This window comes from Aquarana catesbeiana, linkage group LG03 (genome assembly GCF_042186555.1).
Source record: "Aquarana catesbeiana isolate 2022-GZ linkage group LG03, ASM4218655v1, whole genome shotgun sequence".
NCBI classification, from domain to species: Eukaryota; Metazoa; Chordata; class Amphibia; order Anura; family Ranidae; genus Aquarana; species Aquarana catesbeiana.
The window spans coordinates 630,303,474-630,321,065 of record NC_133326.1 but is presented as its reverse complement, the minus strand read 5'-3'; the positions used below and the strand labels follow the sequence as shown (position 1 = coordinate 630,321,065).

General features: G+C 44.7%; 1 protein-coding gene across 1 annotated transcript in view; it reads right to left on the bottom strand.

Annotated features, from left to right (window-relative positions):
• LOC141133219 (adhesion G protein-coupled receptor E3-like) overlaps positions 1 to 17,264 on the bottom strand; it is a 197,319-nt gene extending 180,055 nt beyond the window's left edge. Inside the window, exon 1 of the mRNA XM_073622458.1 lies at positions 17,018 to 17,264. Coding sequence (XP_073478559.1) covers positions 17,018 to 17,069 — 52 coding nt within the window. The 5' untranslated portion in view covers positions 17,070 to 17,264. The remainder of the gene's footprint in view (positions 1 to 17,017) is intronic.
• Between the last annotated feature and the right edge of the window lie 328 nt (positions 17,265 to 17,592).

The window sequence follows — 17,592 nt, the reverse complement described above, 5'->3', positions numbered from 1 at the left end:
GCCAGTCCATCACCTTTACCCTCAGCTTCTTTAGCAAGGCAGTGGTTGTCTTGGAGGTGTGTTTGGGGTCATTATCATGTTGGGATACTGCCCTGCAGCCCAGTCTCCGAAGGGAGGGGATCATGCTCTGCTTTAGTATGTCACAGTACATGTTGGCATTCATGGTTCCCTCAATGAACTGTAGCTCCCCAGTGCCGGCAGCTTGACTGTAGGCAAGACACAATTGTCTTTGTACTCCTCACCTGGTTGCCGTCACACATGATTGACACCATCTGAACCAAATTAGTTTATCTTGGTCTCATCAGACCACAGGACATGGTTCCAGTAATCCATTGCCTTAGTCTTCTTGTCTTCAGCAAACTGTTTGTGGGCTTTCTTGTGCATCATCTTTAGAAGAGGCTTCCTTCTGGGTTGACAGCCATGCAGACCAATTTGATGCAGTGTGCGGTGTATGGTCTGAGCACTGCCAAGCTGACCCCCCACCCCTTCAACCTCTGCAGCAATGCTGGCAGCACTCACACATCTATTTCCCAAAGACAATCTCTGGATATAATACTGAGCATGTGCACTCAACTTCCTTGGTCGACCATGGCGAGGCCTGTTCTGAGTGGAACCTGTTCTGTTAAACCGCTGTATGGTCTTGGCCACCGTGCTGCAGCTCAGTTTCAGGGTCTCGGCAATCTTCTTATAGCCTAGGCATGACACTGTAGGACTTAGTCCATATACCTAATACCATCCTACCCGTACATACCCTCCCTCCAAAAAACATCATGGATGACTCGGACTAGTTTTTTGGAGTAAAATGGCCTTTCGGCCTTTTATTCAAACGTATAAATTAACATAAATATTATAAATAACTGTCCTTTCTTAAATAACTTGCGAAGGTAACTTTTTCAGTAAGAACGATGACTAAGACCCTGGTCACTGGTACAACCTCCTTAATTTAACCTGCCAGTCGGAAACCCCTGACACGGCATTATCACAACATACCCCAGTGACCAAGCATTTTTTAACTCCTGCAGGTTAACCCTTAAGGCCTGCAGGTACCAACTTCAATCCCCATCCTTCCATGTATGGGTACCAGCAAAAACCCCCCATCATCTGGATGGGTACCATCAAACAACCCCCCATCCTTGGATGGGTACACATGTTACAACTTGTAACAGAACTTATCCTATTAAAGGAAAAACAACAACTGCCAACCATCGGGAGGGTGGGTGGGAATCTCGTCCACCACCGCTCTTCGACTGACGTCACTTCCCCTTCCTACATCCTACACTTTCCTCCTACAGCCCCTCCCCTTCTCTAAAAGGAGAACTGTCCCATTCTGAGACAGGCATATGTGCAGTCCAGCACTGTCATGCCGTCCCTGCGCTTAGGGTCCCCCTTTTTGGCTCCGTGACTCTCTTGACACTGTAGGACTTAGTCCATATACCTAATACCATCCTACCCGTACATACCCTCCCTCCAAAAAACATCATGGATGACTCGGACTAGTTTTTTGGAGTAAAATGGCCTTTCGGCCTTTTATTCAAACGTATAAATTAACATAAATATTATAAATAACTGTCCTTTTTTAAATAACTTGTGAAGGTAACTTTTTCAGTAAGAACGATGACTAAGACCCTGGTCACTGGTACAACCTCCTTAATTTAACCTGCAGTCAGAAACCCCTGACACGGCATTATCACAACATACCCCAGTGACCAAGCATTTTTTAACTCCTGCAGGTTAACCCTTAAGGCCTGCAGGTACCAACTTCAATCCCCATCCTTCCATGTATGGGTACCAGCAAAAACCCCCCATCATCTGGATGGGTACCATCAAACAACCCCCCATCCTTGGATGGGTACACATGTTACAACTTGTAACAGAACTTATCCTATTAAAGGAAAAACAACAACTGCCACAGCACGAAAGGGGTAACCCCTTAACCTTGCGAGCACCTCCACACACTAAGCCCTCTATGTATGCCTTCTTGTAAGCCTAATGACCATAAGTCCGTGCCCAGCTCATTAAGATGTACACCATCGCTGCGCAAATAACGCCATGTTACAACCTCCAACTCCCTATGACGAATGGCTAAGCCCTCATTCCGTATAAAAAACCGGCTCACTTCTTTATTTACTTTTACCCTAGCCCTATCCACTTTTTTATCTGACAAAGCCCAGCGCCACAATAACCTCCTTACCATATCAGACCACACTAATACCATCTTGGGATAAGCAGCTTTTAAACGCAGAAAATCGCACTTGATGTCTCTAATAAGGTCCCTCATAGATCTGGCTCCCATATCATTTCCACCCACATGCAATACCAATACGTCAGGGGCCCTGTCCAGCTGGGAGAATCTATGCACTTCCCCAAGCACCCTATTCCACTGCATGCCTGGGACCCCAATCCACCTTATGAGGGCCTCCTGTCTGGGAATACGAAGCTGTCTGCCGTTCGGCCGAACGTCCACTCTCTTGGCCCCCCAAAACACGTAGGAGTGACAAGTATCCAAACCAGACATACATCTTGACCTGTTAACGAAATAAATAATACAACCTCATGAACCTTAATGCCCAACTCCCACTCATAAACATCACCAAACTAACATTACATTTAAACCATGTCAGGGCGGACATACAGTTTGAATCTATCCGAAACCCATCTGCCAATCCGTTTAATTACCTCCTGACTCAAACCCGCCCTGGCAGCCTCTGTGGCCGCCCCAATCCTAAAAGAATGCGAGGAAAAATGTAAAGGGTCACATCCCACCCTGACCACGCATTTCTAAAAAACCGTTACAAACTGGTATTTTGAAAGACACAAACCGTCCTCATGTATCAAGAAGGGGCCGGTAAAAGCAGGCCTGACCTCCCTGAAAGCTCCCACAATCCTAACCGGGCATATGCTAAGCTCCGCAATCTTCCCAAACTCCAGGTATTTGCCTCTCCCCGCTTGATCTGTTTTTGACCTATGAATCCATATGCGTACTCTATCCACCCATACTTTAACCTCTCCGTTGAAAAGCCCGCCCGGAACCGTCTTTGAAGGGCTCACCAGCTCACTTATCCTCAGCGCCCCAAAAAAGGCCAGCGCGAACGCTGCTTTGAATAGTGCACATTCATACTCGGATCTACTGACCCTTTCCAGACTAAGCATCAACTGCTTAAGCATTTCAAATGAGACGGGGCGCCTCCCGTCCCTCTGTTTGAAAGCTTTCCTATATCCCTTGACTGCTTGTCGTAACCAAAATTCCTTAGTATGGTCCCGACTCCCCTGCCATTTAAAAAGGAAGGCCAAACCTGCCAATTCGCGATTGATGGCAGCTGCCGAGATACCGTTTTCAAAGTCCCTAATGATAAAGTACAGCACTGCCTTGTCCACGTCCGGATCATCAGATCCCATGCCCAAGTCATTCAGAAAGGCGAACCACTCCTTCCATACCTTAGAGTAGGCATTCCATGTAGCCATACTCACGGATCGCTGAATCCATTTTGCTGCTGTTCCAAGGCAATGTTCCATATCCAGCTGGGACAGGCGACCCCCTGATGATCTGCCTCTGGTGCCAACCTCCGGAACCTGTCCCACTGAAAATGAGACAAAGCGTCAGCCAAGGTGTTTTCGGTCACTGGTAGATGCACAGCATAAATGAATGCATTCAATTGTAAACAATGAAGTACTAGATGACGCAAAAGCCTGACCACCGGCCCTGATGCCACGGACAGCCGATTAACCACTTGCACCACCCCCAGATTGTCGCAATTGAAGCGGACCTTAAGGTTTTGAAATGACTCGCCCCACAGCTCCATGGCCACCACAATGGGGAACAACTCCAAGAGAACCAAGTTCTTTAAGAACCCAGCCTCCCGCCAAGCCGCTGGCCACTTGGCAGGACACCAGTGGCCCTTACAGACAGCACCAAACCCAGTTGACCCGGCCGCATCAGTAAATAACTCTAGATCACAGTTGCTGATCGGCCCAGACATCCATAGAGCCCTTCCATTGAAAGACTCCAAGAATACCTGCCACACCCGTAAGTCCTCCCTGTGGTCCCTATTCAGACTCACGAAATGTGTTGGTGCCCGGATCCCTGCAGTGGCGGCTGACACATAAGAAGTCATCCAAATAATGGATGACTGAATTGATACCTGCCACATCCCGAACTGCCCACTCCAAAAACGAACTGAACTTTTCGAAAAGAGCACAGGATATAGAGCATCCCATTGGAAGACATCGGTCTACACAGTAGGCCCCTTCCCATTTACAGCCTAGCCACCTGAAACTGTCGGGATGAACTGGCAAAAGCCGAAAAGCCGATTCAATATCGGACTTGGCCATTAAAGACCCCTGCCCATATCTCCTAACCCATGCGACCGCTGCGTCAAAAGATGTGTACGTAACCGCACACTCTTCTGGGGCTATAGCATCATTCACCGACCCTCCCTTCGGGAAAGAGAGGTGGTGTATGAGTCTAAACTTGTTTGGCTCTCTTTTTGGTACCACACCCAAAGGAGAGACCACTAACCCTTGTAGTGGTCTTTCCCCGTCCCAACGAAGCCTCTTTTTCTAATTTTTCAGAGACCACTGCTGCATGCAGCAAGGACGACTGCAAATTCTTGGCCTCAGGCGGCACTTCCGCCAAGGCACAAGGAATGTGAAAACCCCCTCCCTAAATCCTGCCTCCAGCGTGGCGGCCGCTGCCCGGTCAGGGTACCTATTGAGGAAAGGCCGCATCCTTTCCACCTGTACCGGAGTCCTCCCTCTTACCTGAAGTATCTCCGGTGCGTCCTTTTCCTTTTTTGAAACATCTTGCCAATGCATGGGATCCCGCGCAGCTGGAACACAAATGCTTGAAACGACAGTTGGCTCCAAATCTGCAGGTTCCTTCATTAAATTGCCAGCAATATCCCCATTTTTTCTTGGCCGGTTGTCCTGGGGCTGCTGAACCTCCGACCCCTGCCTGAAAAAACTGACTAGGGGCCCTCACTGCCGTCATCAACCTCATCCACAAGCTGATGTCCTTGTAATCCCAGCGTAGATTCGGTCGTACCGCCATCCTCTGACGAAATTGCTCATCATAGCGCAGCCACGCCATGCCCTTGTATGTTCTATGGGCCTCACTAATGGCCTCTAGGTACACGAAAAGCACTGAACAATGTTCAGGCGCTTTCTCGCCCACCACACACGCCAAAATGGCGAACGCTTGTAGCCAATTGGAGAACGTTCGCGGGATCAAGCGATACCTACGCTTCTCCTCATCCTCCTTTTTTCCCTCCACCGGTTTTAACCTATCCAGATTAAATTTCTCTAACGGCAGTAACGTGAAAATTTCCACGTATTCGCCCCTCCATATCTTCCTTTATCTCTGTTTTTAAATGAGCCCCCAACAGGCCCTCAAAGCAGACATATACCTCGCTCCTTGCCGCATCTGCTAATCTAACTGAATCAGCTTTTTTCTCAGTTGTCTTCACCTGGTCCCCCGAAGTCGTAGCCACTGCTGCTGTAGAGGGGGGCACCCCAACCGCAGAAACAGCCACCACCGACAAAACCGGGACTTCTCCCGTAAGAGGTGGGGTGGTCCCCGTCTGCGGGGTATTCCTCTCTGCCGTCCACGCAGTCGCCGGACCACCTCCTGACCCTGATTCCACGCGTGCTACTAGCTCTTTTAGGCCGGTTAGCAACTCCCGCAACCCCTCATTCCCTGTTTGGGGCGCTGATATTGACGGTGGAGCCAATACGTTCTCCGCCCCCCCTGGCCTGACTAAACCCCCAGACCGTGAACCTCCCCCCTGCACATTTTGCCCCAACAGATTATGTAAAAGAATAGTGACAGGGTTAGAAGCATCGCACTCACCGGGCTGCCCTGGACTGGGCCCAATAGCCGCCACTCCTGGAACCAGCGATGCTTGATGTCCCTGATCGTCGCCTCCGTCAGACCCGGACAGCTCTCCTTCCGACCGATCGTCGTGCTCGTCCATCCTGCCGACTTCTTGTTGCACCCCACCTGCGGTCGCAGTGGTTGCCGAGGGCCTGCGGTGCTGAGCTCGGCCACTCCTCCCTTGAATACCGCTAGGCCCGCTGGATGCTCCTGGTGACGGACTCCTACGTCTACTGCTGCGCGGGGTACGTGCTGACCGTCCATTACCTCCCCTCACGCTGGCCCTGGCGTCTCTCTCTGACTCGCTGTTGCCCTGCGGCGGACTATTGGCCATCTCTGTCGCCTGTGCCCCTCCTCCACTTGCCGCGGTGCGTTCTCGTGCGTCCCGGGCCCTCCGTCCCTCTCCTGCTGACCTCTCAGGGGGTTGTAAGCATCTGCGCCTTGCTGGGGGGGAAGAGCCGCGTGCATTGCTGGGCACCCTTCCACCGGTCCCTCCAACCTTCCTCCAATTCCCCCGGGCCTCTCCTCATCCATCCCTCTGCCTGACTTGCATGGTGGGTGTCTGGGCCTCTCCCGCTGCTCTCCCTCTCTGCACTGCTCTGGATGAGCCCAGGCCAGCCTCAGGGCTGTATCTCTCGACGGCCGTGACAGCCGCGCCCTAGGAGTTGGTGGCCCCCCCCGCTCACTGTCGCCCCGCCGTCAGCGATCGCCCGCAGCTGCTGCTGGAGCCAGTCCGCGCCGTTAGCGGCAACCGCCGCTCTTAGCTGATCTAGAAAGCCCTCCATCACCGCCATGCTGTGTTAGAAGGGGAAGATGAAGAGCGGTGAGGTGTGCATCTAATCTTGTCCACCACCGCTCTTCGACTGACGTCACTTCCCCTTCCTACATCCTACACTTTCCTCCTACCGCCCCTTCCCTTCTCTAAAAGGAGAACTGTCCCATTCTGAGACAGGCATATGTGCAGTCCAGCACTGTCATGCCATCCCTGCGCTTAGGGTCCCCCTTTTTGGCTCCGTGACTCTCTATCTTTATGTAGAACAACAATTCTTTTTTTCAGATCCTCATAGAGTTCTTTTCCATGAGGTGCCATGGTGAACTTCCAGTGACCAGTATGAGACAGTAAGAGTGATAACACCAAATTTAACACACTTGCTCCCCATTCACACCTGAGACCTTGTAACACTTACGAGTCACATGACACTGGGGAGGGAAAATGGCTAATTGGGCCCAATTTGGACATTTTCACTTAGGGGTCTAATCATTTTTGTTGCCAGCGGCTTAGACAATAATGGCTGTGTGTTGAGTTATTTTGAGGGGACAGCAAATTTACACTGTTATGCAAGCTGTAAACTCACTACTTTAGATTGTAGCAAAGTGTCATTTCTTCAGTGTTGTCCCATGAAAAGATAGAAAAAACATTTACAAAAATGTGAGGGGTGTACTCACTTTTGTGAGATATATATATATATATATATGTATAGTGCATTCGGCAGTGTACAGTTTCAAATACACTTCAAGCAGTGTACACAGTATATAATACAGTGTAGTGCGGTGTTAAAAAAAAAAATACCCAGCATGTCCAGAAGGCCTCCAAGGAGATACAGACGCACACAGACCACTAAAAGAGGGCAAGCAGCCTCTGAAATATTATTTAACAGCTGGGACCATTCCTGCACCCAACAAGAGTAACTGTGAGGGGGTTACCGTGTTCTGTCACCACCAACACCTAAGGCCCAATTTTTCAGCAGAGTATATAGTGCAGTCCGTATAGTATAATTACTGTAGTTCAGACTATATAGTGCACTCAGTGTAATATATATAATACAGTGCAGGGTATATAGTACAGTGTACAATATATAATATAGTGTATTGAAGTGGTTAAGGGGATCCCTATGACAGAAATAAGGAACAACAGAGGGCCTGGTATGGACTGGGGGGGGGGGGATCCACGCTGTTTTTTAAATGACATTTTTTTCATTTAGAAATGTAATTTTGCTGCTGTGCTTTTCTAAACATGGGAAAAAGTGTGCTACTTTACAGGCAGACTAAGGGGACCCTCTCAGGCACGATGTTTAAAGGAATATTTCATTTTTATTGTTTCACTTTAAGCATTCTTAACCACTTGCTGCCCGCCATATAGCAGAATGACGACGGCAAAGTGGTTTTAATATCCTGACTGGACGTCATATGATGTCCGCAGGATATTGAGCCGCTGCGCGCCCCCGGGGGCGCGCATCATGGCGATCGTTGTTGCGGGGTGTCAGTCTGACACCCCGCAACACCGATCTAGGTAAAGAGTCTCTGACGGAGACTCTTTACCACGTGATCAGCCGTGTCCAATCACGGCTGATCACGATGTAAATAGGAAGAGCCGGTGATCGGCTTTTCCTCACTCTGACAGACGCGAGTATAGGAGAGCCGATTAGCTGCTCTCCTGACAGGGGGGGTCTGTGCTGACCACCAGGGAAACCAGCCACGCTGGACCACCAGGTATGCCCCCTAGACCCCCAGGGAAATACTAATCAGTGCAAAGGCAGCTGCCAATCAATGCCCAGGCAGCTGCCAATCAGTGCCCACTCCAATGCCTACCACTGCCAGTGCCACCAGGGATGCCTATCAGTGCCACGTATCAGTGCCGCGTATCAGTGCCCATCAGTGCCATGTATCAGTGCCCATCAGTGCCACTTATCAGTGCCCATCAGTGCCCAGCAGTGCCGCCTATCAGTGCCCATCAATGCCACCCATAAGAACCCATCTTTGCAGCCCTTCAGTGCCCATCAGTGTCGCCTATCAGTGCCCATCAGTGCCCACCAGTGCCACCCATGAGTGCCCATCAGTGCTGCCTATCAATGCCCATCAGTGCTGCATATCAGTGCCACCCATCAGTGCCGCCTACCAGTGCCCATCAGTGCCGCATATCAGTGCCCATCGTCAGTGCCCATCAGTGCCTGCTCATTGGTGCCACCTCTTTGCTGCCGCCTTATCAGTGCCTGTCAGTGCCGCCTTATCAGTGCCCATCAGTGAAAGAGAAAATTTACTTATTTACAAAATTTTTAAACAGAAACAAAAGCAAAACTTTTATTTTTTTCAAAATTTTCGGACTTTTTTATTTGTTTCACAACAAATAAAAACCGCAGAGGTGATCAAATACCACCAAAAGAAAGCTCTATTTGTGGGAACAAAATGATAAAAATCTAGTTTGTGTACAGTGTTGTATGACTGCGTAATTGTCATTCAAACTGCTACAGCACTGGAAGCTAAAAATTGGTCTGGGCAGGAAGTGCCCTGTATTGAAGTGGTTAAAATCACTGTTCCTGAAATAGCCTTTTAAAAACTTTTTTTTGCATTGATATATGTCCCCTGGGGCAGTACCCGGATCCCCAAACACTTTTTATGGCAATAACATGCATATAAGCCTTTAAAATTAGCACTTTTGATTTTTCACGTTTGTGTCCCATAGACTTTTTACGGAGTTCGCATGTTCGTACAAATCTTTTGTCTGTTCAGAAGTTCTGGTGCGAACCGAACCGAGGGGTTCTTGGCTCATCCCTACTTGTATATAGGAAAAGTTGTCCCTGAAGAGTTTTTTTTTAAGTCAAGTGGGCATCCCACAAATTTCCCAATCCCTATCCAAGTTCTAATCCCTCAATAAAAAAATTAAAAAAAACACTGGATTGTATCCTGACTCAAGTGTGCCTGTGATGATGCAGTGTGCCTGGCTGTGCAGGGTGGGGTGTCCCATTTCACTTGCAGCTCCTTAGGGGTGAGCTACATATATTTTCCATATACAGCACACATCTCCTTCTGTTAACTCATTGTAGATAAATTTAATGGTTTGCATTGGACTGTTTGATCCTAGGTGGGGACTTCAATATTCCCTTCAACTCACTCCAAGATACATATTCTGCATTACCTACAGAGTACTCAAGAGAATCAAACATCTGTTAAAATCTTTGATGGTGGTTGATTCTTGGAGGACTTTACATGCAACAACCAGGGAATTTTTTTATGTACTAACTCTATTAGCAAAAAAAACCTACACTGATATTTTTGTAAACCAAAGATGACAAAAACGTATATTTTCGTATTTTGTAACATAACTACTTGTGCCCTGACCTCTCTTTTTTGTTTTGCTATTGTATTACTATTATTGTTTACATGTCATTATTTTCTTTTCTGTCCTTTTTGATTTATGGCCCTTTTGGGGGGCTTATAATGTTATTTTCTCCTTTGTATTATATTTTGTAATGTCAATTCCATCAATAAAAGCTTTCATTGAAAAAAAAAAAAGAAGAGCGAAATAACAGGAAAACACAAGCAATGGGTGTAGAGAACAACTTCTCCTAAACTCTATACTGGGCAATAATAACTAAGGAGAATAACACCACTCTAAAGGCCCGTACAGAAGATCGGACTTTCCGACGGGAAATGTTGGATGTCAGGCTGTTGGCGGAAAATCCGACCCTGTGTATGCTCCATCAGACAATTGCTGTCGGACTTTCCACCAACAAATGTTGGCAAGCATGTTTTCAAAAGTCAAAAGTACAAAGTACAAACACGCATGCTCGGAAGCAGAAGCGGTTGGTCTTGTAAACTAGCATTCGTAATGGAGAATTAACATTCATGACGTGGCAAATTATGGAATCTCCAAATGCAGCGCACAATTCTCCTCTTCTTTAATGGGAAAAAAAAGCTGCTTCAATGAGCTGCTTTGCTGGTGATACTGATGGAGTTATTGCAAACGAATTTTCAAAGGCTTTTTTTTCTAGTGAAATCAAGAATAATATTATTGTGTTTTTTTTTTTTTTGTATTTGTGTAAGTTACCACAACACCATTATCCCGTAGTTTTTAAGATCAAAGATACAACTATGTTGGTGTCCCTTGTCAATTTTACATTGTATTTTTTTTAAATGTAACTGCCTACTCCCAAACTGTCATTTGAAGTAAAACACATAGCCAAGTATTATTCTACACAATTCTTTTATTGTGCTTTAAATAAAAAAAAATTAGACATGCTATCTGCCAATAGAACTTAACCAAAAAGTACATTCTATGCATCCAAAAATATAGAAAATATACCAAATCAAATCATTATTCAACCAAAAAAATAATGTCAAAGCAATAACTCCGAGGCCAATATTAAAAAACACGTTATCTCCTCCGATTCTGCAACATGTCTGGTTGATGAACATCCATTCAGAAATGAACTGAAAAGCATGAAATGAAAAGCGCAAACTGAAAAGCGCTAAATGAAAAACGAGAAAAGAAAAGCGCGAATCAACAGTCCCCAAACTTCTACTAACACAAAATTAGCAGAAGGAGCCCAAAGGGTGGCGCTAAAGAGCTGAAAATCCACGTAGTACGTCTAGTACATTTCTACGTTCGGAATTGTTGGCCAACATTTGTGTGACCATGTGTATGCAAGACAAGTTTGAGCCAACACCCTTCGGACAAAATTCCACGTTTTTTTTGGCGCAAAGTTCAATCGTGTGTACGAGGCATTACAGTTCAGTCTGTAATATGGTATTGTGTATAAAATAATGCGCTTGCTCAATTAACTATACCTAAGGTAATATTAAACAAAGATTACAATACATACTGAATCCAGATAAATAACAAAAAAATCCAAGTGAAAAAAAGGGGCAAGTGGAATGAATAGATGTAAAAAGAGAACAAAGTCCAAGTGCAAAGAGCATAAAGATGACTGCTCAGTCCATATCATAATTGAAGAGAGAAAATATATCCAGTAAAGCAAAGGAACAAGCAGCAACCACCGCCACCAATGGGTCAGACAAAGCTCTAGATCACAATAGATAGTTGCTAGGGTCCCTGTTGCAAAAGCTCCAACATGTCTGCATGAACACTCCAATATCGTGCCTCTTGATCGATAATAACTCAGAGAGAGAAAAAATACCCATAGTGCAATATTACCAGTAACGTATAATAAATGTATTCAATACCTGCTTACATTAAAGTTTGATAAAGGATAAAAACATGTGGGACTTTATATGAGGCTATAAAAATTAAAGTTCATAGCCTCCATCCCTAAATTGCAAGATTAGCTAGGGGGGAGAACAGTGGGACTTTATGTGAAGCATACGAGGTAAATGGGTATAAATATGGCTGGCTATAATAGTAGTGCCAAACTCTTTTGTTCCATACAAATGACAAGACTGTAAACCATATACATAATATCAGCATAGTACAGTAATATTTATTGTATCCCCCTCTCCCATGCTGAGACATAGTGTTTACCTACAATTTACACTATCTATTTACATCTTTAGATACCCACATCGCATCCGCTCCTAATGAGTGGAGATATTCCACAAAACGCATCGAGCAAGTGGATGCTACTCACGTTGTTACCATCTAGGAATAATTTGCAATCTTACTGTACTATGCTGACGTTATGTATATGGTTTACATTCTTTCATTCATATGGAACAAAGGAGTCTAGCAATACTATGCACTACTATTTTATTATGCTATTATATTTGTATGTATTACTGTATGGAATAAATATTTTATCTCTATATAAAATTATTCCTTGTTTAGAATTTACTATTATATAGCAGCTTGCATATTACCAGTTATTAATAGGGATGAGCCCAATGTTCCTCGACTCGAACATCGGGTGTTTGCCTGTTCGCCGAATAACGAACAATTTGGGGTTCACGGCAAATTCGAAAGCCACGGAACACCCTTTAAAAGTCTATGGGAGAACTCAAAAGTGCTAATTTTAAAGGCTTATATGCATGGTATTGTCATAAAAAGTTTTCGGGGACCTGGGTCCTGCCCCAGGGGATATGTATCAATGCAAAAAAAAAGTTTTAAAAACAGCCGTTTTTTCGGGAGCAGTGATTTTAATAATGCTTAAAGTGAAACAATGAAAGTGAAATATTCCTTTAAATTTCGTACCTGGGGGGTGTCTATAGTATGCCTGTAAAGTGGCGCATGTTTCCTGTGTTTAGAACAGCCCGTGAGCAAAATGACATTTCTAAAGGAAAAAAGGTCATTTAAAAGTACTCGCGGCTATTAATGAATTGTCGGTCCTGGCAATACACATAAAAGTCATTGAAAAAAATGGCATGGGATTCCCCCACAGTCCATTACCAGGCCCTTTTGGGTCTGGTATGAATTTTAAGGGGAACCCCAACCAAAATTAAAAAAAAAAATTATGTGGGGGTCCCCTCCGAATTCCATACCAGACCGTCTGGTATGGATATTAAGGGGAACCCCGTGCCAAAATTTTAAAAAAATGGCGTGGGGGTCCCCCTCAAAATCCATACCAGACCTGAAGATTTTAAGGGGAACCCCGTGCCAAAGTTTAAAAAAAATGTTGTAGGGGTCCCCCCAAAAATCCATACCAGACCCTTATCCGAGCACGCAAAGTGGCAGGCCGCAGGAAAAGAGGGGGACGAGAGAGCGCCCCCCCTCCTGAACCATACCAGGCCACATGCCCTCCAATGGGGAGGGTACTCTGGGGTAGCGGCCCCCCAAAGCACCTGCCCCCCTCTGATGGCCCCGCCCCCCTCTGATGCTATGGGAAAGCCATAGGGATGTCCCCGTGCATCAGGGGGGGGGGGTCACCTGGCGAGGTCATCGTGTGGCCCCGCCCTCAGTTATAAAAGAACTGTCACCTGAGAGGCCGGTCATTACGGCGGGTGCCTCCCATGGAGGCAGATCGGTGGTGGCGTGCGGCTTTTTTTTTATTCCTTTTTTGGTCCGTTGGAGCGAGAGAAGAAGAAGATGAATGGACTTCGTGGGACACTGTTTAAAATTTTTTTTTAATAAAGGACTTGTCCCAAGGCATGTATTGTCATTTTTATCATTTTCACACTTTTTTGTGAAATGGTAGGGGTACATTTGTACCCCGTTACCATTTCACACGGGGGGGCGGGATCTGGGGATCCCCTTGTTAAAGACCCCCACAACTACCGGGCAAGGGTTGTGGGGATGAGGCCCTTGTCCCCATCCACACGGGGACAAGGTACTTTGGGGGGGCCGCTACCCCAAAGCACCCTCCCCATGTTGAGGGCATGTGGCCTGGTACAGTTCAGGAGGGGGGCGCTCTCTCATCCCCCCTCTTTTCCTGCGGCCTGCCAGGTTGCATGCTCAGATAAGGGTCTGGTATGGATTTTTGGGGGGACCCCCACGCCATTTTTTTAAAAATTTTGGCGCGGGGTTCCCTTTAAAATTCACATCAGTCCTGAAGGGTCTGGTATGGATTTTGAGGGGGACTCCCACGCAATGTTTTTTTTTTTTTATTTTGGTTGGGGTTCCCCTTAACATTCATACCAGACCCAAATGGCCTGGTAATGGACTGTGGGGGAATCCCATGCCGTTTTTTTTAATGACTTTTATGTGTATTGCCGGGACCGACAATTCATTATAGCCGCGAGTACTTTTAAATTACTTTTTTCCCTTTCAAATGTCCCCTGGGGCAGGACCCAGGTCCCCAAATACTTTTTATGACAATAACTTGCATATAAGCCTTTAAAATTAGCACTTTGATTATTCATGTTCGTGTCCCATAGACTTTAACGGTGTTCGTGTGTTCGAACAAATTTTTTGTCTGTTCCCATGTTCTGGTGCAAACCAAATCGGGGGGTGTTCGGCTCATCCCTAGATATTAACCAGCCATATTTGTACCCATTTACCTCGTATGCTTCATATAAAGTCCCACTGTTCTCCCCCCTAGCTAGTCTTACATTAAAGTTTGGTCACATCCACAGTACAGGTAGGGAAAAAAACACAATCGCCCGCAGTACCACATGCACAGACCGACATACAGGTACATTGGTTTGCGCAGCCGAGCCGCCTTGCCGCAGTATACAGTATCTCACAAAAGTGAGTACACCTCTCACATTTTAGTAAATATTTATTATATCTTTTCATGTGACAACACTGAAGAAATGACACTTTGCTACAATGTAAAGTAGTGAGTGTACAGCTTGTATAAAAGTGTAAATTTGCTGTCCCTTCAAAATAACTCAACATACAGCCATTAATGTCTAAACAGCTGGCAACAAAAGTGAGTACACCCCTTAGTGAAAATGTACAAATTGGGTCTAATTAGCTATTTTCTCTCCCTGGTGTCATGTGACTTGTTAGTGTTACAAGGTCTCAGGTGTGAATGGGAAGCAGGTGTGTTAAATGTGAAACATTATGCTTTGGGGCTGTTTTTCTGCTAAAGCTACAGACCGACTTTGCCGCGTTGAGGGGCAAATGGATGGGGCCATGTATTGTAAAATCTTGGATGATAACCTTCTTCCCTCAGTCAGAACACTGAAGATGAGTCGTGGATGGGTTTTCCAGCATGACAATGACCCAAAACATACCGCCAAGGCAACAAAGGAGTGGCTGAAGAAGAAGCAACTTAAGGTCATGGAGTGACCCAGTCAGTCTCCAGACCTTAATCCTATAGAAAATTTATGGAGGAAGCTGAAACTTAAAGTTGCCAAGAGACAGCCAGGAAACCTTTTAGAGATTTAGAGAAGATCTGTAAAGAAGAGTGGACCAAAATCCCTCATGCGATGTGTGCAAACCTGGTAACCAACTACAAGAAATGTCTTACCTCTGTGCTTGCCAACAAGGGTTTCTCCACCAAATACTAAGTTATGTTTTGCTTGGGGATCAAAGCAAAACATGGTTGATATTGGTTGATATTCTGTCTCTAACATTTAAAATACGCCTATGACAAAAATTATGAACCCTTAATTTCTTTGCAAGTGGGCAAACTTACAAAATCTGCAGTGGATCAAATAATTTTTTTCCCCACTGTACATTATTACACATACAATTTATGTGATGTTACAATACGGCATCGCTAGTGCTGTCCCTGAGATTTATACAGTAATACTTAGGCATCCCTAAACATGCAATTTGAAGGATTTTTAAATTTACATTGTTGCCCTTTTCCCTGCCAGAAAAGACCCTTTCCCTGCTGAATAATAAATCTAAAAATAAAAATCGTTTGTACATACCCTCCATGCCACTGTCCAGCTCACGATCTTTGTTTGGCAATTCCTTGCCTATTAGCCCAGAAAATCGCCATTACAAATTTCTAAGATTCTGCTCTCTTTGACTTCAATGGGGTTCAGATTCAGGACCTGAGCTTCAGTCATGTTCCAGAACCTGCATTGAACCAAACCTGGGTACAGGATGTTCACCTCATCATGCTGAATATTTAGCATTTACTCATCATCTCCATTTTTATCCCTTTTATCCTCTCATTATGTCAAGCATTATCCCTTAACTTATTATCTTTCATCCTGTCTCCTCACTCATCATTTCTTATCTAATGACTAACTTATCTCCCATGTTGTGCTTTTACTCTTGTTATCTTTATGTCATGCCATCTGACATATTTCCGTCAAAATACCTAATCATTATTGTGACTAGCAATCTACACATTTAAGAGGAAGACTTAGCTACAATTTCCACTACTTATCTCTCCTCATCTGCTTCTCCTTTCTGCCAATCTCTTAACTAATTTCCAGTCTATTTGAGAAAGATATTTAAGTTACAATATTATGCTATCAAATCAGTTCACAAAACATGTCCCATCTTCATTTTTGATCGTATATCCAACTACTACCCAAGCTACACTTCTTTACTGTTTTTGTACTTTTTATGTGTAGGTTGTAATTTGTGACCCTTTATTTGTGAATGTACACTGCTGCATAATACGTTGGTACTTTATAAGGATGATAACAGTAAGTTTAACTAAAAAGGGTTTTTAACATAGACTGCTTTTTATATGCCCTGTGCTCTCCATCAACAATCATATATGCCAGATCCCCTAGATACATACAATGTATATTCATTGCTGTTATTTTATAGAACATATCTTTATTAGATCCTCTTAGATTGTAAGCTGTAAGGAGCAGGGCCCTCTAATTCCTACTGTATTAATGTGTATTGTATTTGTACTGTCTACCCTCAAGTTGTAAAGCGCTACATAATCTGTTGGAGCTATATAAATCCTGTATAGTAATAATAAAGTATTACCTTGCTTATGTATTCTATCTTATTCTTCTTAATAAAAAAAAAAATTGTAACATAGATCTCCTAGATACAGTAGATTAGATAGTATTACCATTTATATAAGACATAACTCACAGACACATATACATTATTACCAGTTGTCAGCAGGAGGAGACTATAAAGTGTCAGATCCATTGGACCTCTCATTTTGAGCAATCTTCAGGATAATCTTGGTTTGGTTATCTTCGTGGACTCAAGAATCTCAATTGGCACTTGTACAGTTTCTGATGACCATATGAGACGATCAGTAACCTCACTGTGAAAGAACTGTTTTCTCCTGCTATTCAAATTCTGGTGTGCTGCATTTAAATGTAATGAGAAGTGGACTGTTCCTCTTTTTGTTTCTTTATAAAAGCTATCTGATTTTAACTTGCATATACCAAATTGAGAAGCTGCCAAACATGTTGCAATAATTGGCGGAAGTGTTTAAAATTTAATTATAATGGTCGTGATCAATTTTGTGTTATTTAATTTTTTAACTGATGTTTTATACAGTATGTAAGCATTTATTACAAGGTAAACTCATAACACTGGGATTAGAGAACATTTATGTTTTTTTTTCCAGAGAAAGCATAGCAGTAGCTGTTTGCTTGCAGAATGTCTCCTTCTGATTGAAATTTCAGAGGACCTCCTTTAAACACACCAGGCAGGGAAGGTTAGGGGGGAGGGC